The following is a 22,360-nucleotide window of genomic DNA, read 5'->3' on the forward strand; positions in this document are numbered from 1 at the left end:
CTAACCCAAAGGCCACAAGATGTGAAACGGGGGCTAGCGTGCAAGCAAGTGGAGGGGTAGTCTCTACTCTAGGAGGATTAGCAAAATGGACAAGAGGGCCGTAGCGCAAGTAATTTTTATTTTATTTTAGAAATAATTATAATATGCTGCTAATTTCATAGTTCGAATCATTTCCTTTTTAGACCTCTAAGCATTTTATAGATGAAAAAATGCCAATTCAGCAAAGGCGCTTGGCAAGTAAAATTCAACTAATCAAATGAATTTTTCGTTTAATAATGCACTTAAATCTATCTAAACTTCTAAAGTTCAAAACTGATGGTCTGAAATTTAATCCATTGTACCGAAATTTATATTTCTAAAATTTGAATATTATTTGAGGGTGTAATAGTCCGGTAAAATGTTAGGATTCTACTTCCTTTTATTAAAATATCATGAAGATTATCTTATCATTATTAAAAAAAGAAGTTTATAGACACAAACTATTTGACACCCATTGATAAAAAATTATTTCTGTAGTTAATTTTAGACAAGAACCCGTACAAGTTGTCGCGTCAGCAAAGTAGAGAGACAGCTTGGCTAAGCCAAGATCAAAATCACCAAACATCCACAAGCAAACAAGGCAATGCCACAAGCAGAACCCACACCAGCATGTGCATTCTCCTGCAGAGCCTCCGATCGCCACAAGATCTCCCGTTTTTTCACCTTATAAATACTTCCCAACATTGCCACCACACCAACCAGTCAAATCTCAGTTTCACTCTCTCAATTCAAGTCCCACATCGAAATAACTTCTTCCATATAATGAATTTTCAACTAGACCATGTTGTTCGACAAATTACTAGCAAAACGACAAGACAGTAGTAGCAGTAGTAGTAGTGGCGGCATGGAGGGAATGAAGCTGATGTTTCACTTGCTACTACCACTCTGTGTCCATTGGATCGCTGAAGAAATGACTGTTTCTGTTCTTGTTGATGTTATTACCAACGCTCTATGTCCTGGAGAGTCAACCTGTACTCAAGCTATTTATCTTAATGGCTTTAAACAGACGGTAGGTAACAAATTCTGTCTTCTTCTTTGTTTTTTATGTTTTTGAGTGGACGACTGGACTTTGTTGAATTTAGCTCCTGAAAAATATAGAGTAAATATGAGCCATTTTAGTTGGTAAAGTCTCTTACCAATTAAGAAGCACCGACACAGATACATGTACATATACGAGTATTGGTACGATACGTTGATATAGACATGCAAAATGATTCCACATGTCGTACCCTGTATAAAAAATTCAATTATCCGTTTATAAATGGATTAGGTTGATCTAAATAAAAATATCAATTTGTCAATTTCCACAACATATAGAAAGTAGAAGCTTCTTAAAGTAAATTTATTAATAATATAATAGTATTATATATCTTACAGCCAGTAGTAGTTGAGTCAAAAAATTTCTTCAGGGGCAGAATAAATTTACAAAATGGTAGAAAGAGAAAACAAATGTTGATGTCAGAGAGAGATTTTTTTTAAAAAAATAAATATTTACAAGGGTAAGTAGCATTCATTAATTATAGGTTACGTAATTGAGATCTCTCCTCTCATCACCTGCACTCCCAAAATTATGAGGGGATGTAGGGTATGATAAGACTAGATGCTCTATTATTTGGAATAATAATAGAGCATCTAGTCTTTTGGCAAAATAATACTTTTATGATTTTGGATTTGGAAATATCTTTAATTTTGAGAAACGAAATTGCAAATTATGTATAGGCTGTGTGGATTTTGAGAGCAGTAACTAAGTTGTTCCTTGTAAGCAATGTTCACATCTTTTAATTAAAGGTGTGGGTCCCCGGTCATAGAGATGTCATATTCATGATATGATTTTTTTTTTTTTGGTTTGTTATTGGCCTCTTGAATTTTAATGTATTTTAGAATATTCATCTTTTTGTAAAAATAAAAAAATAAAATCTCAAAAGTGGGAGTAATTATTGTTGTTTGCTTCATCTTTAATTTAGTAGAGTCGTGACTCATGAAATACAAGACAGAAAGTTATAGTTGTGGTAGTACCTTAATAAATGTGACCAAGTTGTGTACCAAAATATAAAAAGACAAGTAACCAGGGTCCCCCACCTTTATTTATTTATAATATATTAGCTAAAAGAAATTACAAAGTAATTAAGTGGGATTATTTTTGTCAATTTATTTTACTATTTAGTTTATTTTTACTATAATTTATGAGTTTTACTACACATTTTGGTACTATTTATGAACCTTACTGTATTATTTCAACTAACTTTTAGCTTTATTTACAGTATTTTTAGAAAAAAAATTTTAATTTCAGCAAAATAAACGGATTCCAAAAGGATCCTTAGTGCATTTGGCTCCAAATTAAAAAATCAATTTATATTACTATTTTTTTTTTCTATTATTTATAAGTACGACGATACTATTTCAACTAACTTTTACCTTTATTTATAATACACTAAACAAAAAATTTTCAATTTCAATAAAATAAACAAATCCCAAATAGGAGCTAAATACATAGATCCCATGCAATTAAAGGCAGGAGGGTGAACAAAAGAGATAAAAACGCCATCTCTTTTAAGGCCCATAGTTCAGCAATAATACCAGAGGCAAGTGATAAGCATTTTTGGGATCAAAGTCCCCAGAAGGAGAAGATTCCCAAATGATGGAATCATCAGTAGTAGAGACAGACCTGATGGGAATGGCCTTGACGAGTTGATAAGTTCTAGGAAGAGATAACAAAGGAGAGATGTAGCGGAGGTTCCAAAACCCCATTAGAGAGTACATCTTTAACCATGAGTTTTTCCTCATCAATGTCAGAAGACCTTCAATGAGGTTTTTCACAATACCAAGAGGACACAACTTGTCATACCATAATTTCAGCTGAAAGAGTTACTTCCAATTTGCCATCTGGTGCATTTAGAAAAGATAGTATTGCCCTTTTTTATTTTATTTTATTGCGGACCATCTATCAGAGCAAGGTTCAAGGGACTCTTTTTCATGGAAAAGTCTCCATCTCAGCTTGGCTAAAAGAACTAATATAAGAAGGAATGGCAGAAATGGTGGCTTGAGAAAGAACAACTCTGCCAGCAAAAGATAACAAGTTTGCTTTCCAGCCAGCCAACTTAGCATGAACTCTCTCAATAATAGAGCTATAGTCCTGGGAAGAGGAACCCACATGTTTCAGAGGGAAGCCAAGATATTTACCTAACAGTTGGGGGTAGATTGGAAGCCAAGGACATCACAGAGAGAGGATCTGAGATTAACAGAGACATTAGGGGAGAAATACACTCTAGACTTGCTAGAGCTCACCTTCTAGCTTTCCTCTTTCCCTCTCAGTCTGACATTAGTATGTGTCTTTATAATTTGGCTTTTGATATATAGACAAGCGGCAAACTTATCAAGACACTTGAGATGACCAACTTATGGTCCTTTAAAATGTTCTCGGCTCAACTTAACCTTATAGGACGCATGCTGTTATACCATCACTTTAAGAGTCATTTTTCCAAAAATAGATAATAAAGTCGTACTAGTAGTGGTTTCAAAAAAAAAAAAAAAACTTAATAACTCAACAATTCTGAAATTTTGTGAAAAATATTTTGTATCTAACATTGTTCAAAAGATATTTGTTTTACCTTATGCTTCTCAATTTAATTTTAATCATATGATTGCATTGAGCGATTCAAAAAGCAATTTCTTGTTAACATGAGATGTAGAAGAAGACTGGGAAAAACAACCGGGGAAATTGTCTTTAAATTAAGTTGTGACATATATATTATAAATGCATGCAGTTGGTTGGAATTTTCAAGATGGTGGTGCTTCCACTTTTAGGTCAGCTTGCAGATGAACATGGGCGTAAACCACTGCTCCTTCTTACTATATCCACTTCCATTTTCCCATTTGGTATATTTCGTTTGAACAACTTTCATGATTCTGTGAAGTTACATGTACAATGCTGCTATATATTTCCTTCTGAACTATGAGAATTATATATGGATATGAAACCCCTAATATGTGTGGCATTAATATTATGTGTTTGTCCCTCCTGTTTCGTTATTTTGTTTGTTTGTTTGTTTTTTTATTTTTTATTTATTTTTAATTCAATTATAATTCTTTTTAAAATTTAATGTGATTCAGTACTATTGAAGTTACAAATGCTTTTCCTCTAAAAAAAAAAAAGAAGTCACAAATGCTATTGAAGACAGTGGATGGGAAACCATAGATCATGTGCATGTCAAAAGATTGATGATTAAAGCATTCAAACCAAGAAACCATTTCTAAGGCATGAATTTGGCTTCAAGCTAAACAAATCTGACAGATAGTCTGGCCAAGAACTTTTTTATTATTGAAGGGTAATGTGATCTTTTTTGTTTTTGGTGGATTATATATCTGACAAACACATGAAAAAATTTGAATTCCTGTTGATTCTGATTGAATGAATGGCTACTGACTACGTCATTCATCTGAAACTGATCTAGAGTAAGATAAGCACCCTACATGATGTATGAAAGATGAGAGACATAGAAGAGTTAAATGTAATTATAGTTCGACGAAAGAATAAATATAAAAGAAAAAAAAAAAAAGGGAAATTTCAATTACAACTATACATGATTACCTATTCTCAAAAAAAAAAAAAAAACTATACATGATTACCTTTCAAAATTGTGAATGACATTAATGCTTTCTCTGTACGATGCTATTAGCAGTACATTAATGATATTGTCAAGATCATCAAGTGAATTTACAAATTTGATTTTTCTGTATTCTTTTTTCAGCTATACTTGCCTGGAATCAGTCTACAGGATTTGTGTATGCTTACTATGTGCTTCGTATAATATCTTTTATTCTAAGTCAAGGGAGTATTTTCTGCATTGCTATTGCTTATACGGTAAGAGTTATTCCTCAGTGATTGATAATCATGAATAGGGAATATTGAGGGGTCTCATTTTCCCATCTTTTGCAGGCGGATGTTGTTGAAGAGAATAAGAGGGCAGCAGCTTTTAGTTGGATAACAGGCCTTTGTGCTGCTTCGCATGTCTTGGGAAATCTTCTGGCACTTTTTCTCCCAGAAAAGTACATTTTTCCTGTATGTTGCTGCTTTAAATTCAGCATTAGCCACACAGCCTTAATTCTGTCAAATTTTCCTCTTGTCAATTCATTTTACCATTTCAGCCTTTTGTTTCAGGTTTCAATAGCTCTCTTGATCTTTTGTCCAGTTTATATGCAACTCTTTCTGGTTGAGACGGTTAAGCTGGCTCCAAAGAGGGACCAAGATTCAGCTTGCTTGACTACGCCAATTAAAATTATCCAGAAACGATACAAATCAATGAAAGATGCTGCTACAATAGTTATGAGCAGGTAATTTTGTCTATGATCGAGACAGCTTAAAATATTCTCATCTTGCATTACGTAAATACCATATCTAAAATCTCTTAGGCAGTCTTTTCAACCAAACCTTTTTAGCTGCAAAACATTATAAATTTTCCGTCTGGCTAGAAGCGCTTCGTTTTTCTTTTGCAGTCCTACATTAAGGGGCATATCTCTGGTTTCTTTCTTCTTTGAGTTGGGAAAGTCTGGCATCAACTTTGTCTTAATGGTATGTTTCCTATTAGTTTGTCATTTTAACAAGCAAATAGATGGTTGCATGCTGCAATTTCCTCTTAGTACCATCATACAACATCAGATATTTCAAAACTATATATAATTTTTTTTTTTTTTTTTTTTTGACGAATGACATATTCATTCAGCCATTCCAGAGTAGTTTCAGTCAGAATCTTTAAAGCAATTATTTTGAAAAAAAAAACTTGTATGCAACAAAAAGCTTTTGTGAGGCTTATTGTTGCCACCAATCTAAATTTGGCCAAAACCCGATTGTCATTATAAATCAGTAATTGGCACCTTGTGTGATTTGGGGTTGAAAAATCAAAGAAAAGGGAGAAAGGGAAAATGCCCTGTAAATGTAACTTGTAGGAGTAGGATTTTTTTGCAATGTGCTGACTCCAAAAATAGATAAAAATCATTTTGATTATAATATAGAGCTAAAGATGTCCAGTTTTAAAGGAAATATATCATAGAACTTATAGAAATAGAATGTGGAAGGACTAGGAGAAAGAGAAATTGGTAGAGACTTAAGACATGAAGCAGGAGACACTAGAGAGCTTTATTCAGGGGAGTTTGAATCAGAGGAGTCGTGACTTGGTTGCTTAACAGTTGTCACAAGCATATGTCCTGAACCCACCAGAGTAATGTGAGAACTTTTGCGCTGAAACCCGTGCAGAAAAAGAAAAGGTTTTATGCTTCAGCCTTGCTAGGGACTACAAAGCCAATGGCTTTCTTATTAATCAATAGATTAGGATAAGATAGTGCTAGATTTATCTGCTCATAAGATAATTGCAATTTAACCAATCCATGATGTTGAGTAATGATAGTTCATGAAACAATGTTTTCTTTTTGATTCAATGACTTGATGGTTATGCTACTACCTGTGCAGTACTATCTGAAGGCAGTTTTTGGTTTTGACAAAAATGAGTTCTCAGAAATTCTGATGCTCGTGGGATTTGGTTCAATTATTTCACAGGTGAAGTGTATTATAGAGCAAAAGTTTCCTTTTATTTACTTAAGAGATTGATATTCCCTTATACTGAAGATGTGAATTATTCTTTAGCCATCAGTCAAGGTAGCATATCAATATCAGCTAGCATGTTATTTTGTTATCTGCTAGGCATATGCCACAGTTTTTCTCTAAATCCTCTGCTTGGTTGCTTTAAAGTTATCAAAATAAGAATTCTTCCAGTTGGTGTTGTAATGGTTGTTAATTTGTCTTCTGGATAGAAAACAATGCTAAGGCATCGTGGTTATAAAAATGAAACAATTCTTAGGGTTGTTTTGCGGTTTTATTGTTTCCCCTCTTAATGAGCACAATATTTTTCATATTTGAAAATTTTTATAATTAAGAAGTTTATTTAATGAGTTCTGGAATTGAGAGTACTGTGCCTCTTAATACTTGATTCCTAATAGCTTATAATAAGATAAGAGCGCTGTCATACTACTGGCATACATGAATTCTCTCTTGTCCAAAATAATCCGTATGATGTTCATGTTAAGGATGTTGTTTTCCTTTATGAAAAATTTAAAATCCTTAAGAAATTCTCTTCCTATAATATGTTCGGTTTGTGGTTTGCTTCCAGATGTTGGTGCTTCCACTAATAAATCCATTGGTTGGAGAGAAGGTGATATTGTGCATAGGAATACTTGCATCAATAGCTTATGTAAGTCGCTTGTTTTTTACTTTTAATACCCCCAGCACAAATTACAAAAGAAAAGAAAAACTAATGGTTCTTTTTGCTGTGCAGGCATTATTCAATGGCCTTGCATGGGCGCCATGGGTATGTACACACTTGATGAATGTTTTATTTAACTCTATTCTAAAGGAAAAATTTCTGACACAGAAACACTTGAGCAGAATCTTTTATTTATTTGATTTTTCTTTAGGCTATTTTGAATTTTATAGTTTCTATTCCTCCTTTAGGAGTTATAAAATCAATCATGTGTTAATCAAGACTTTGTGAAAGTAAAAACTAAAATTTTCCTAGTTCTTTTTATTTTTTTCAACTGTGGATACATTTCTCAGTCAGTAACAATGTAACATTGCCACAATGCAGGTACCATTCATGGCTGCCACATTTAAAGTGGTAGTTGTCCTTGTAAGACCTGCTGTAAGTATTGGAATCATCAATTCTTTCATAAAATAATATTCAATGTGGTTATTCAGTTCACCTTTAATTCTAATGGTCTTTCAATTTTTCCCGTCAAATTACATGCAGACTTATGCCATTATTTCAAGAGCATCGAGCTCAAACGATCAGGTTTGAAAAATACCTATGATCCCATTACCTACAGTTCTGCATTCCATAGTTCTTGATATTCTTTCTGGAAAATTATGATTTCCACGTAAAAAAAAAAAAATCTTCTGCTCTTACTACCAATATAAAGAAAGACCTAGTTTCTATATTCTCGGTATTGTCATATGTAGAGTGAGGCTGCTAAATTAGATAACGTTGTTTGAGGAAAGCTAATGCTATCATCTCATATGTCACACTACTCATCTAGACCTGGATGTTTTCTACTTCTTTAGATTGAACTTTGAACTCAGTTGGGAAAAATCAGGTAGATTCATCATCATGTGTTCAGTACAAATCAGATCAGCATGACATAGTAGTGAGTTTTGAGTTTAAAGTGGTGGCTTTCTTGGCAAATTGGTCCAATTATTTTTCTCTTTCGATTGTTTATCTATGGATATCGAATGAAATTGCTGCATTCACTTGACTGATAGAGAATTTTAGGAGTACGCTAAACGGAAAAAAAAAAAAAAAAAAAAAAAAAAAAAGTAGATATAGGGTTCTCCTGTATCAAAACAAGTTGCTCTGTGTTGAGTTACTTCTTGAGCTAAATAAATTACAAAGCACTTGAACTGTGGTCACTCCATTGACATGCTTGCTCAATTGTTTGTGCAGGGAAAAGCACAAGGATTTGTGGCTGGTGTGGAATCATTATCAAGTTTGTTATCACCACTTGTAATGAGTCCATTGACTTGTGAGTGGACTAACTCATCTTTTATTTAGTTGAGTGTTAGAATCAATTCATATGTATTGCTAACAAGTTAAATTGTTGTTTCAGCATGGTTCTTATCTAGTAGTGCTCCTTTCAACTGCAAAGGTTTCAGTGTTATATGCGCATCTATATGCATGGTAAGCACATACCCCCCCTCTCTCTCTCTCTCTCTCTCTCTCTCTCTTAACTAACTCTGAATCTTAATCTCCTCAAATGATTTCTTTATGTTTTGCTTTCCTACTTGAACCTGGGGCACCTTCAAGCAATAATTCAGAGGATGACATTGAATCACCATTGCTAAGTGAGAGTTGACTGTTTGTCTCGAGCTGATATAAATATTTGGGGTCCCTTGCATATAGTAATGTTGTAATTGTATTAGAGCAAACAAGCTTCCAATGTGTTTATCCTTCAGAAACTTCTCTTAAACTTTATACACCCTTGAGCTGCAAAGGATGACATTGAAGCTTTACCTCCAAGTGATATAGTTCGTTGTTGTTTTTCCCAAGCGTTTTGTAATAGCTTTTATAGGTGGTGATGTTATATTTGGCATCCCTAAAAACACATTCCTAGATACAAATATTTATGAATTAAACTCTAGATTTTAAAAAGTTTCAATTAAAAACTTAAATTTTAAAATTTATACAAATTTGTCCATTCAGAAACTGTCATGTAAATATCAAGTGGAATGTTAGTACAATCTAGTTCACAAAATAATAGCACTTCTATTAAATTGTATTGTCTATTAGAATTTTAATGTCGTTCTAAAGTATTTTTATGAGAATACAATATGCAATTCACATGAAATTATCAAAGGATTTTGATGTCAAGTAAGTTTTAATTACAGTTTTTGTGGATTTGTTACTTTTAATTAGCAGTAACTTGTTAGAGATTAATTGATATGAAAAGATTTAGAAAAATCATATTGATTCAAAACTAACTCCAAATTATAAGGGAAAAATATATAGTTTAGAGTTTAAATTGTTGCAAGAAAAATGTTTGTATGATCTTAAATACTCCCAAGATCAAGACTTATCACTTACGTATGAAGAAATTTTCCAAGAATCTTGTAGTTGTATTTCAATTGACGTCTTCAAGTGTTTTTTTCTCTCTAGGTTCTCCCAGGAGTCCCAGAGGTGAAACTTTTTCGTCTCTATATGAACAGTTCTCTCATCAACACAATAGAAACGTTTGGTTTACATTCCATGGTAAGAAAGTCATGGATGATATCTTGAATAGATGTGCGAGTTTATAGCTATTGGGAGGGAGCAGAGGTTATTATAGATGCTCCAATGACAGAAAGTAACAGAGTGTTGGCCGGGAAGTTCTTCACGAAACGGCATGTGAACCTGGAGTCGGTGGCGCAAGTTCTAAGATCAATCAGGAAAACAAACCAAAGCTTCGAGGTTAGTGACTTAGGAGATAATAAGGCTCTCTTTCTTTTCCAAAATGAGGATGATGCAAATAAAGTCTGACTTCAAAGTCCTTGGTCCTTTGATAAATACCTCCTTGCTCTGCACAAGCTGAAAACAAGAGAGGCAGTTAGCAAGATCAAGTTTGACAGGATGGCACTATGGATCCAAATCCACGGCATCCCAACCACATTCCAAACCAAGGAGGTGGGGTACAGCATAGGGTCCACCATTGGGGCGGTGGAAAGTGTAGACGCAAATGAAAAAGGCTTCTGCCTTGGAAGTTTCATGCGCATAAGGGTAATGATAGACATTTCAAATCCGCTGTGCAGAGGCCGGAAGGTTCGACTGGGAGAATCAAGTCAGTTTTGGGTTGATTTCAAGTATGAGCGAATGCCAATATTTTTCTACCTTTGTGGTATGGTGACCCACAATGAAAATGATTGCCTGGTGGGGCTTCGATGTACTGAACGGATGAATGCAGAGGACAAGCCATATGGGCCATGGCTGAGAGCAACGTAGGAAAGACTTCAAAAACCTCAACTGGTCTTGGCACCATCTCGGGACAGCGATAAGGAGGTACAAAAGAACCCAGACCTCCATATTCAGGCTGTCACGGGATCAGACCGGCATTCGCAAAGTCCTGTGAAGGGAACTGATCCCCAAACGACGGCGGTAAAGGACAATGAAAAAGGTAAAGCTAACGTGGGGGTTGTGGTCGCAACTACCGAGGTGAAAATCTCGCAAATCCCTCACGAGCAGCGAGGCAGTTAGTTCGAGGAGCAACTAAAGGAGATTGACGCAGCGATTTTTGGGGATATGCCTGACACAACAAATCACTATAAAGCAGTGCAAAGCACAGGTATGACCGAGGTGATTCAAACAAATGTTCAGGCAACCCATACACAAATGAAGGTGGAAGATGATGCTAGGCATGATGGGCCCCAGGAAATGTCAAAAAGTAATATGATGTCAACACCTGGGTCACAGCCACATAATGGGCCAGCCAATAAAGCCCAGGTAAACTTTACAACTCTCCCTCCTTTTATTATGGGCCCAACCTCACCGGCTAGCCCCACAAAGCCTAAACTGAAAAAGTCTAGCCAAATAAACTTAAGGAAAGGCCGAGTAGGACCAGCCATGCAAAGAAAAGAAAATGTTTTACGTAGAGGGATAGTGAGGGTGAAAAGTGATGACTTGGGGACGGGTACCATGATGGAGGTAGAACAAAATGTAAAGAGTGGTAAGCGTAGAACTCGCTCTCCCTTGAAAGATATTTCGGGTTTGGTGGAGAATGTGAAGAGGAAAAAGGTAGAAGGGGATGTCATGGGAACCCCCTCACAGTTAAAGCACTACACAAAGTAGTGAAGGAGGAAGATCCCACTTTAGTCTTCTTAATGGAGACTAAGTATGATGTTATTGAGATGAAATGGGTACAAAGGAAGTTGGACAGAAAACAGGGGCTTGTGGTGCCTTGTATTCGTCAAGGGGGTGGGCTTGCTCTCCTATGGAGATGTTCTACAACTGTGGAGGTGCAAACTTACTCTCCCAACCATATAGATGTTATCATTTCGGAGAATCAGGGTGCAAGGAAATGGAGGTTTACCGGTTTTTATGGGCACCCCAAAACTAGTAGGCGCAATGAATCTTGGACTTTGCTTTCAAGACTCAGTAGTCGCAGTGACTTACCTTGGGTGTGTATGGGGGATTATAATGAACTCATGTTCGCAAGTGAAAAGGAGGGTGGTAATACTAGACCTGAGGGTCAGATGAAACAATTCCAAGATGCAATAAATAGATGCAACCTCAGGGACTTGGGGTACAAGGGCTCGGCTTTCACTTGGCGGCGGAGGTTAGGCAACCACGGGTGGATACAAGAAAGACTAGACCATGCACTGGTCTTCACCAATTGGGTTGGGATGTTCCCACGTTCCAAATTACTTCATATTGCTTCCTCTACATCTGACCATAGTATTCTACTCCTAAAGGCAGCCAACCCCCTTCGACAGAAATCCAGGAGATCAAAACTATTTCTGTTCAAAGCCATGTGGCTCAAAGATGAGGCGTGTAGTGAGGTGGTTCAGGAAGTGTGGGCAAGAGGTGAAAACAGGGGCTCTCAATGGCCAATTGCTAGCTGCCTGGAAGAATGCCAATCCGCTCTAATGTCGTGGAACAAAAATATTTTTGGCCACGTAGGTAGAAGAGTCACTGCTCTGCAACAGAAGCTCCAAATTCTAGAGAATTTGAACATGGGAGGTGCGGCTTTGAATGACATTCATGAGGTTAGATTAGAGTTAAACAAAGCTCCTGCCATTGAGGAAGATATGTGGCTTCAGAGGTCAAGTAATAGTTGGTTGAAAGCAGGGGACAAGAATACGACTTTTTTCCACACCAAAGCATCCAACCGCATGCAGCGTAACACTATAGCTAGGGTGCTGGACTCCAATAACGTGTGGATAGAAGATGAGGAGCAGATTGGTCATGAATTTGTACAGTATTTTGCTGGCCTCTTTACCTCCTCCAACCCTCGGATTGAGGGGGAGCTTATTGATGCAATTCAGCCAAAGGTATTGGATAGGATGAATGCCTCACTGATCAGGGAATTCTAGGCAATGAAAGTTGAGAAAGCCTTAAAGCAGATACACCCCACGACGGCCCCGGGCCTGGATGGTATGCCCCCTTTATTTTATCAACACTTCTGGCCTACTATTAGAGAGACTGTTATATGTAATACCTTAAACTTTCTTAACCATGGCATGGCCCCGCCCAAGTTCCATAAGACACATATTGTGCTTATCCCAAAAACGAAAGATCCGGTAAGGGTCACGGATTACCGACCAATAAGCTTGTGCAACGTGGCTTATAAATTCGCTTCAAAAGTGATGGCAAATAGAATGAAGGTAGTGCTGCAGGAAGTTGTATGTGAAAATCAAAGTGCGTTTGTGACAGAGAGGTTAATCACTGATAATATTTTAGTGGCACATGAAGTGATGAATCATATCAGCAAACGAAGAAAAGCCAAAAGTGGGGAAATGGCGTTGAAATTAGACATGAGTAAAGCCTACAACCGGGTAGAATGGGAGTGCTTAAAGCAGATAATGCTAAAACTAGGCTTTCATGGGCATTGGGTGCAAATAGTCATGAGGTGCGCGTCGTCGGTCTCTTATGCAGTGAAAATTAATGGCAAGCCTTGCGGAGAAATACGTACGTCGCGTGGACTTCGACAAGGTGACCCACTCTCTCCATATCTCTTTATCATCTGTGCAGAGGGTCTATCTGCTCTAATCCACAGTTCAGTTCAACGGCAGAGGCTAAGAGGAGTGGCTGCTTTGGGTGGGGGACCCAGCATGTCTCACTTCTTCTTCGCAGATGATAGTCTCATTTTTGGGAGGGCCTCGTTGGAGGAATGTGCTGAAATACAGAGGGTGCTTCAGGTCTACGAACAATTATCAGGACAAAAGTTAAATCAGTCGAAAACCTCCTTATTTTTCAGTCCTAACACAGCTGATGAGTTAAAGGAGTCAATCAAGGCAATGTTCGGTGCAATTGAGATTCGGCCTCATGAATCCTACCTCGGGTTGCCATCCTTGGTGGGCCGGTCAAAAAGCAATACTTTTACCAATTTAAAACAGAGGGTCGCAAACAAAGTTTCGGGTTGGAAGGAAAAACTCTTGACAACTACTGGTAAGGAAATTCTGATCAAAGCGGTTGCACAAGCAGTACCGTCTTACTCCATGTCATGTTTTCTCTTGCTGAAGAAATTATGTGATGAACTCACTTCCTTGGTTCAGCAGTTATGGTGGGGTCAGGTTAAAGATGAGAAAAAGCTAGCTTGGTTAAGCTGGGATAAGCTGTGCATGCCACAGGAAATGGGCGGCATGGGGTTCAGGGACTTGAGGATGTTCAATTTGGCGCTTTTGGCAAAGCAAGGATGGAGGTTACAAACCAACTCTACTTCCTTGTTTGCCCGAGTGTTTAAGGCGAAGTATTTTCCCCACTGTTTCTTCTTGGAGGCAGATTTAGGCCGCTGCCCCTCCTATGCTTGGCGAAGCATTATAGTGGCCCAAGGGGTGGTGAAAAGGGGAACGAGGTGGCAAATAGGCTTGGGGGAGAGTGTACGGGTGTGGTGTGACAAATGGATTCCTAAGCCGTCTTCCTACAGTGTGGTCACATGTGAAGATGCTTGCCCAAATGTTGCTTTAGTTTGCGACCTCATAAACATAGCATCCATGGAGTGGAAAGCTGAGCAGATCCGAGGCTGTTTCACAGAGGAGGATGTAGATGCTATTTTAAGCATCCCTCTAAGTTTGCATCGGCCCAAGTACAGATTGATATGGGCAGAATCACCAAGTGGAAAATTTACGGCGAAAAGCGCATATAGGCTAGCCTATGAGGTGAACAGGGGTGGCGGCAAAGCAAATTGCTCGAACCCCTCGGCGAGGAAGAACGTATGGAAGGGGCTGTGGAGAATGAACCTTCCTCAAAAAGTCAAGCATTTTGCTTGGAAGGCAGCTAGAAACATACTGGTTCCAAAGAGGCGCTACGGTAGAGGCACATTGAAGTGGAAGGTGGCTGTGCTCTATGCGGGAACCTGACGAAAAACGTTCTCCATATTCTCTGGTTTTGTGCTCATGCCAAGGATGTGTGGAACACGAGTAAGCTCTCTCTTCCTTTTGATATCGAACCCAACTAGTGTTTTTTGGATATTATGGAAAAGCTTCTACAAGATGAGGAAGTGCATCCCGGCCTGGCTGAACGGTTTGTCTCAGTGTGCTAGGGTATCTGGAAAGAGAGAAATGTCATCCGTACCGGTGGAAGGGGTAAACCTGGTAAGGTCACTTTGAATACCTCCCTTGGCTTAATGGACGAGTTCCAGATGGCCAATGAGGGTCCATGGAAGCCAGCTGTAGTGAACCCCGAACTAGTTCACTGGGCGCCTCCACCACTGGGACAGTACAAGGTAAACTCTGATGGGGCTGTGTTTGCGAACCAGAGGAAGGTGGGGTTGGGCGTGATGATCCGTGATAGCAATGGGAATGTGATTGCTGCTCTAAGCAGCCCCATGGTGGCTCCCTTTGGCGCCCTTGAGACGAAAGCCAAAGCAATGGAGGTTGGCATGCGCTTCGCACTTGACTTAGACATCCGAGATGTGGTGGTTGAGTGTGATGCGCTGGCTGTCTTCAATGCTGTCCAAGGTTTAGCAACACCAAGCTCTTCGATCCTGTTCATCGTGGATAGCATCCTCCAGCAATCACGTTGGTTCAGGTCATGTTGTTTCTCCCATACAAAAAGGCAGGGAAATGTCCCTGCCCACATGTTAGCACAGTATTCTAAGTCATTAGTTAGTTATGTTGCTTGGGTAGAATCCTGCCCGAGCCATATTGAGCGGGCCTGTGCTCAGGATATTGATGTAGCAACTATTTCTTAACACTTGAATACAAGTTCAGTATTTCTTAAAAAAAAAAAAAAAAAAAAAAAAAAAAAAAAAAAAAAAAAGGACATCAAAAGTTTAAAGCATCTCTCTACCAACTATCAAAATTATTAACCAAAAAAATAAATAAATGATGTAAGTAGAAATTTGGGTTATAATGTCATGGAATGGCTATGGTTTTCAAATTTAACATTCAAATATTATGGTTTAATATGCTCAAATCTCAATTAAGTTAAAATTAGTTTGATTCTGATTCACGTTTAAAATTTTTCCAAATTTAGAAAATCAAAAACCCAAAAAAAAAAAAAAAAAAAAATTGTTTGAACCCGAAATTGAATCGACCCAAACACCAACCCGCCCGTAACCCGTTTGCCCTTTCGGTCTTTCACGGACGAGGTTTTGAGCGAAATAACCTCCTTCAGCCTTTCTATTTTGTAAGTTAGACAACGTTTGAAACAATTTTGGAAAATAGCATCTCGAGTTTCAAAAAATCGAGATCCACTTAAAAAACTCGACCTTCAAATACTCGCTTTCCGTTATTTTATTCCGACTGACGTGGACAATGTTGCCACCTAGATCTCGAGTCTTTGAGACTCGAGATCCTTGAATTTTATTCCGACTTTTATTTAACCAAATTTTATTTAATTTATTTTGTGTACGAAATAAATTAAATAAAAATACAAGGATATCGAGTCTTAAAGACTCGAGATCCTTGAATTTTTAAACAAATTTTATTTAACCAAATTTTATTTAACCAAATTTTATTTAATTTATTTTGTGAACGTAAATTAAATAAAAATACAAGGATATCAAGTCTTAAAGACTCGAGATTCTTGAATTTTTAAACAAATTTTATTTAACCAAATTTTATTTAATTTATTTATTAAATAAAAATACAAGGATCTCGAGTCTTGAAGACTCGAGATCCTTGAGTTTTTAAACAAATTTTATTTAACCAAAATTATTTAATTTATTTTGTGTACTAAATAAATTAAATAAAAATACAAGGATCTCGAGTCTTAAAGACTCGAGATCCTAAAAATTAAATTACCCACTACAGCTACAGCACTTTACGTACGTGGGGGTAAAAATGCAAGTAACTCGAGTCTTATAGACTCGAGTTCTACTGGGGAAAATTATTAAAACAGAGCACTCTGAACACTCAGCCCGTATAACACACTTTCTAACATTCTACACAGCCTTCTCACCCAAAAACAGAGTATCCTCACTGAGTCTCTCAGCCTCACTAACTCTTACCCTCACTAACTCTCACTCACCCATAACTCCTACACCACATTGCCTCTCACTCTCACTCATCACACTGCCTCTCTCACTGCTCTTCCCTCTCAACAAATTGATATCTCAGGTAAGGGTTTGCATAATTTGATTGTCATTGTAGTTGGGTATTAGTTGTCTATGGGTGTGGGTTAAAGAGTTTGACTAATTATTTTGTACATAGTTGACATAACTTAGTTAATTTACTTATATTGTGTGTTATAGAAGTTTGTTTTGTTAGTGTTAATTTTTTGAGTATTTATTTGCCCATTTTGTGTGTTACAATTATTTTTGACTTTATTCATCATTATTTTGGGTATGAAATGGGTAGTGATTGAATGGAATGAATGGGTATCATAATATCTTAAAATGTGGTTACCTACAATACATGACTGTATAAGGAATTGGTCATTTTGGAAACGATTTGGTATTTGGAAATGACATTTGAGAATTATTTGACCTTTTTATGTTGATCAGGTTAGTGGAAAACTAAGGCTTGTTTGAAAGCTAAGAAATATAAGTTTTATTTAGAATTGTACGGACTATGGTAAAGGAATTAGGTGATATCATTTGTTTTCTGCCTTTGATGAAAATCTTAACATTGGAATTGTTATCATGACTGAGCCTTATGACTAATCATAAACAGTTTAGAGTAATGCTCAAGACTCGAGTTTTTAACTTGTATTATGGTATATTACTTGCCAAGCGATGGTCTAAGGTTTTGAGTGTGGTAACTTATATTTCTGTTCTAAAGTCTGGATCAGAACCATATGTTTACATAAGATCTACCTTAATTAGTTTGTTGAGTATCAATAGGCGACTCCAATGTTTTGCAACTAAGGTTGGGTGGTTATTGCTGTTGTCTGGACCTGTGGGCATGTACTGGTGAAATAACTGGATGGTTCGTTAGTTTTAATTGTCTGTGTGTGTTAGTTGATTAAATTGTGTTCTTGTTAAATTGTGTTCTTGTTATCAACTAACTAACATAGTAACTTGACTTGAACAGGTTCACAATGCCTGAAATTGATATAATCCTATACCACGGTGGTCCGCTTAAGAATGTCAATGCGAACAAGGGATTGCCATTTGAAGGGCCGGGTATAAAGACCTATTATACCCAAATTGATCGTAGGTTGAAGACCCTTGACGAATTGAAGAAGATTATCATGGAAGAGTTGTGTGAGAATCCTGCTATACACAACATACAAATTATTTATCGTATGCCAAACGAAATCTTGAAGCATCGGATTAATTACAAGTATATGGTGATAGAAACAGACAAACATGTAAAGATCATGTTTGACAAGTTGGAAAGAATAGGTGAAGTAACTAACATTGAGTTGTACATACAATTGGAGCCGCGTGCAGTTTGGGAAGAGGATATCCAACAAACGACTACAAGCTTACAGGTTATGGTTCCAGATGCTCAATATGAGTATTCTACACATGTAGAGGATGATTATGTTCATGCCGATGGTGATGTTCATGTTGATGGTGATGATGATGATGATGATGATGATGATGATGATGATGACTATGTTGATGAGACTACTGCCATTAACAATGATGATGACGATGATGACGACGACTATGTTGATGAGAATATTGCCATTAATGGTGAAGATTTTGTGGATAGAGATGAGTATGAAGACACGATTGGCAGAGACCTTGGGGACTTTGAGAGGGACATTGATGACGATCAGACATTGGATGGTAGTGAACCTTATGTAGACAATGTCATTAGTGTCCAAAACATTACGAATACAATCCCTGCCTACGCACCTCCTGCATTGTCATTCTCTGCAAATACTTGGGAACATATGGTTGATCCTTCACATATTGATATGCCATTTGTGTCTACTTGGAGAGAGGGGATGAATTTGTGCAAAGGGTTGACTTTTGCCAATAAAGAGGAGGTGAAGCACGTATTAACAATTTGTGCCCTCAAGGAAAACAAACATTTTACGATCATTAGGTCGACGACGAAAAAACTTTGTGCAAAATGCGTGCATGAGTCATGCAAGTGGTATGTCTGCGCAGTTATGAAGCCCGATCTCCACAAACTATGGATGGTCACCGTGTATGTGGGTCCTCACACGTGTATAGCGACTGGGGTGCGAAATGATGGTAGAATGATGAGTTGTAATTTTATTGCATCAGACATCCATAAGAAGTTATGTGAGGATCACACTATCCCAGTTAAGCATCTCAGATCCATGATAGAGACGAAATATAGTGGGCAGAAGCCTTCTTACTACAAGGTATGGGATGCGAAACAAAAGGCGATTGCGATGATGTTTGGGAATTGGGAAGAGTCTTACCAAAGATTGCAAAAATTGCTAATGGCATATATTGATCAGGACCCGACTACCCAAGTGTTCTATCGTATCACATCCACCGATGAAGATGACACCGTATTGTTGCATTATGTGTTTTGGTCTTTCGGTCCATGCATATCAGGATTCAAATACTGCAAGCCGGTTATCAGTATTGATGGGACCCATCTGTATGGTAAATATCAGGGAAAGTTGTTGGTCGCAATGGCAACTGACGCTAACAACAAGGTATTCCCTCTCGCGTTTGCTGTTGTGGATTGTGAGTCAGGGTCCAGTTGGAGGTGGTTTTTACAGTGCCTCCGAGATACGATTGGCCACGTGATACCTAAGGAAGGCATTTGCATAATTTCTGACCGACATCTCGGTATCAAAAACGCCATTGCAAACTGGCCTAGAAGGGAAGATGGAAGTACACCAGTATTTCATAGATATTGCCTTCGACATGTTGTTAGCAACTTCAACACCCATTTTCAGAACTCAACTCTAAAGTCAACGGCGTTGAAAGCGGGATATGCTACTCAGGTGGTGAAATTTGATGCCATAATGGAGTCCATTAAGCAGGTGGAAATTGAGGCCATTAGGAATAAGAAGAAGGTGACGGGGAAGGATGGCAAGGAAAAGAATCAAGATTATCTTCCATACACATACCTAATGGGCGAGTCTGTGGATATGTGGAGCCAGTCACATGATGGTGGGAGACGTTTTGGGGCAATGACAACCAATATATCAGAGTGTTTCAATGGTGTACTGAAAGGTGCACGAGGTCTTCCTATTGCCGCATTAGTTGAGTTCACTTGGAACAAAGTTGTTCAATATTTCCATGACCGGCGTAAAGAATACCATTTTGAGTTCTCAGAGGGTAAGAAATGGAGTGAATATGCCAATCGTACGTGGGATGCAAATAAGTGTAAATCTGAGAAACATTATCTCAAGCCATTTAGCAATGAAGAGCTGATATTTCAAGTAGTTACCCAACTCAACACATGTAGCGCAGGAGGGGGAAACCACAGTTATGAAGTTCGGTTACAGGAAAAAAAATGCAGTTGTGGGAAATGGCAAAACATAGGGATCCCCTGTTCACATGCAATTAGAGTATGTGACTATTTACATATTGATTCGACCACATATATTCACCCATGTTATGGCTTGAACAATGCCCTTAACACTTATGAGCATGCATTTGTGATTCCAAAGTCGCAGTCGTTGTGGCGGGATCCCATAGGGCCAAAGTGGTTGCCTAATCCAGCATTGTTGCGGGCTAAAGGTCGACCAGTGAAGTCGAGAATAAGGAATGAGATGGATGGGGTAAGGAATAAGAATCGAGAACCGGGATGGCGGAGGGAGGATGCAGATTTCATAGAGAGTCAACCCAAGCAGACATGTGGACTGTGTCATGTTTCCAGGCATAACCGCAGAAAATGTCCGCAGTCCCGTGGCGCTTCCACCAGCGGTCATGTTCCAGACTAGGTAGGTAGATGGCAAAAAGTTATGCATCGGTTAAATAATTGTTATTCATTCCATGTTTACTTATTGTTTAGTATATTGTCTCCTAACGTGATTACTCTATGTTTTTCAGGCATGCTTCCATGGATGACGTTTTTGTCATGTGGACCGACGATCTTAGGACTACGTTGTATTGGCTATGTGAACTTTTTGGCTTTTGTTGAATGTACTTGTAAACCTTTATGAAGATTGTGATTTGAGTAGTATGGTTAGAACTGCAAATTAAGCGTGGTTGGGCATGTTTAGATTTCACAGAATTAAAAATGTCTTTTTGCTGCGATGTAGGTGCATTTCCATTGTAAAACCCTGTTTATGCAGAGACTGTAAAATTTTCTATAGTTTGGTCCCTATTGAGAGCACGTTTCGATGTAATTTAAGTGCATTTACATTCTCGGCTTCTCTGCCTCTCAATGACTGTTTATAGATCACATTCTCAGCAATTTTCCCGTTTCTGCTTTACCTATCAGCAGTATTGTATGTACAGAGGAGTGAAAAAAAAAAATTTCCACTCCTCTCTCGAGTCTCAAAAACTCAAGTTCCATTGGTGAAATTTTTTCCCCAAATACTCTGTTTAGGCCGAGAGCCTACAAAAACAGGGGATTTGGGGAAAAAAAAATTTCCCAGTGGAACTCGAGTCTTTGAGACTCGAGTTCCAGCTGGGGAATTTTTTTCCCCCCCATCCCCTGTTTAGGCCGAGAGCCTTCAAAAACAGGGGATTGGGGGAAAAAAAATTTCCCCAGTGGAACTCGAGTCTTTAAGACTCGAGTTCCAACTGGGGAATTTTTTTTCCCCCCCATCCCCTGTTTAGGCCGAGAGCCTTCAAAAACAGGGGATTTGGGGAAAAAAATTTTCCCCAGTGGAACTCGAGTCTTGAAGACTCGAGTTCCAGCTGGGGAAATTTTTTTTCCCCAAATCCCCTGTTTAGGCCGAGAGCCTACAAAAACAGGGGATTTGGGGAAAAAAATTTTCCCCAGTGGAACTCGAGTCTTTAAGACTCGAGTTCCAGCTGGGGAATTTTTTTCCCCCCCATCCCCTGTTTAGGCCGAGAGCCTTCAAAAACAGGGGATTGGGGGAAAAAAAATTTCCCCAGCTGGAACTCGAGTTCCAGCTGGGGAAATTTTTTTTCCCCAAATCCCCTGTTTAGGCCGAGAGCCTACAAAAACAGGGGATTTGGGGAAAAAAATTTTCCCCAGTGGAACTTGAGTCTTTAAGACTCGAGTTCCAGCTGGGGAATTTTTTTCCCCCCCATCCCCTGTTTAGGCCGAGAGCCTTCAAAAACAGGGGATTGGGGGAAAAAAAATTTCCCCAGCTGGAACTCGAGTTCCAGCTGGGGAAATTTTTTTTCCCCAAATCCCCTGTTTAGGCCGAGAGCCTACAAAAACAGGGGATTTGGGGAAAAAAATTTTCCCCAGTGGAACTCGAGTCTTTAAGACTCGAGTTCCAGCTGGGGAATTTTTTTCCCCCCCATCCCCTGTTTAGGCCGAGAGCCTTCAAAAACAGGGGATTGGGGGAAAAAAAAATTCCCCAGTGGAACTCGAGTCTTGAAGACTCGAGTTCCAGCTGGGGAAATTTTTTTTCCCCAAATCCCCTGTTTTTGAAGGCTCTCGGCCTAAACAGGGGATTTGGGGAAAAAAAATTCCCATTTATATACAAGAAAGATGATCCACAGAGCATGACACATTTTGGTGCAAAATTCCTAAAACAATCTTGCAATGCAAAGCACAATATTTTGTTAAGAAAACTAATAAAAACCATCTATGAAGAAGGAAAAAAAATATATATAT

At 38.2% G+C, this 22,360-nt stretch overlaps 2 protein-coding genes across 10 annotated transcripts in view; both read left to right on the top strand.

The window, feature by feature from the left end:
• Nucleotides 1–575: 575 nt before the first annotated feature.
• LOC126722698 (uncharacterized) overlaps nucleotides 576–22,360 on the top strand; it is a 76,722-nt gene continuing 54,937 nt past the window's right edge. Inside the window, exons 1-13 of one of the 9 annotated variants that reach the window (XM_050425854.1) lie at nucleotides 599–1,048; nucleotides 3,804–3,915; nucleotides 4,788–4,900; nucleotides 4,976–5,098; nucleotides 5,198–5,370; nucleotides 5,533–5,608; nucleotides 6,503–6,589; nucleotides 7,200–7,280; nucleotides 7,365–7,397; nucleotides 7,674–7,727; nucleotides 7,836–7,877; nucleotides 8,526–8,604; nucleotides 8,689–8,727. In XM_050425854.1, coding sequence (XP_050281811.1) covers nucleotides 821–1,048; nucleotides 3,804–3,915; nucleotides 4,788–4,900; nucleotides 4,976–5,098; nucleotides 5,198–5,370; nucleotides 5,533–5,608; nucleotides 6,503–6,589; nucleotides 7,200–7,280; nucleotides 7,365–7,397; nucleotides 7,674–7,727; nucleotides 7,836–7,877; nucleotides 8,526–8,604; nucleotides 8,689–8,727 — 1,240 coding nt within the window. In that variant the 5' untranslated portion in view covers nucleotides 599–820. Of the gene's footprint in view, nucleotides 1,049–3,803; nucleotides 3,916–4,787; nucleotides 4,901–4,975; nucleotides 5,099–5,197; nucleotides 5,371–5,532; nucleotides 5,609–6,502; nucleotides 6,590–7,199; nucleotides 7,281–7,364; nucleotides 7,398–7,673; nucleotides 7,728–7,835; nucleotides 7,878–8,525; nucleotides 8,605–8,688; nucleotides 8,760–22,360 lie in introns of all 9 variants that reach the window. The other 8 variants (XM_050425853.1, XR_007654032.1, XR_007654033.1 and 5 more) reach the window with 8 other exon arrangements.
• Nucleotides 17,957–20,555, top strand: LOC126722697 (uncharacterized). The gene is made up of 2 exons (XM_050425851.1): nucleotides 17,957–19,595; nucleotides 19,635–20,555. Exons 1-2 carry the CDS (start codon nucleotides 17,958–17,960, stop codon nucleotides 20,538–20,540), a joined length of 2,544 nt encoding a protein of 847 aa, XP_050281808.1. The 5' UTR covers nucleotide 17,957; the 3' UTR covers nucleotides 20,541–20,555.

This window comes from Quercus robur, chromosome 4 (assembly GCF_932294415.1).
Source record: "Quercus robur chromosome 4, dhQueRobu3.1, whole genome shotgun sequence".
Lineage (NCBI taxonomy): Eukaryota > Viridiplantae > Streptophyta > Magnoliopsida > Fagales > Fagaceae > Quercus > Quercus robur.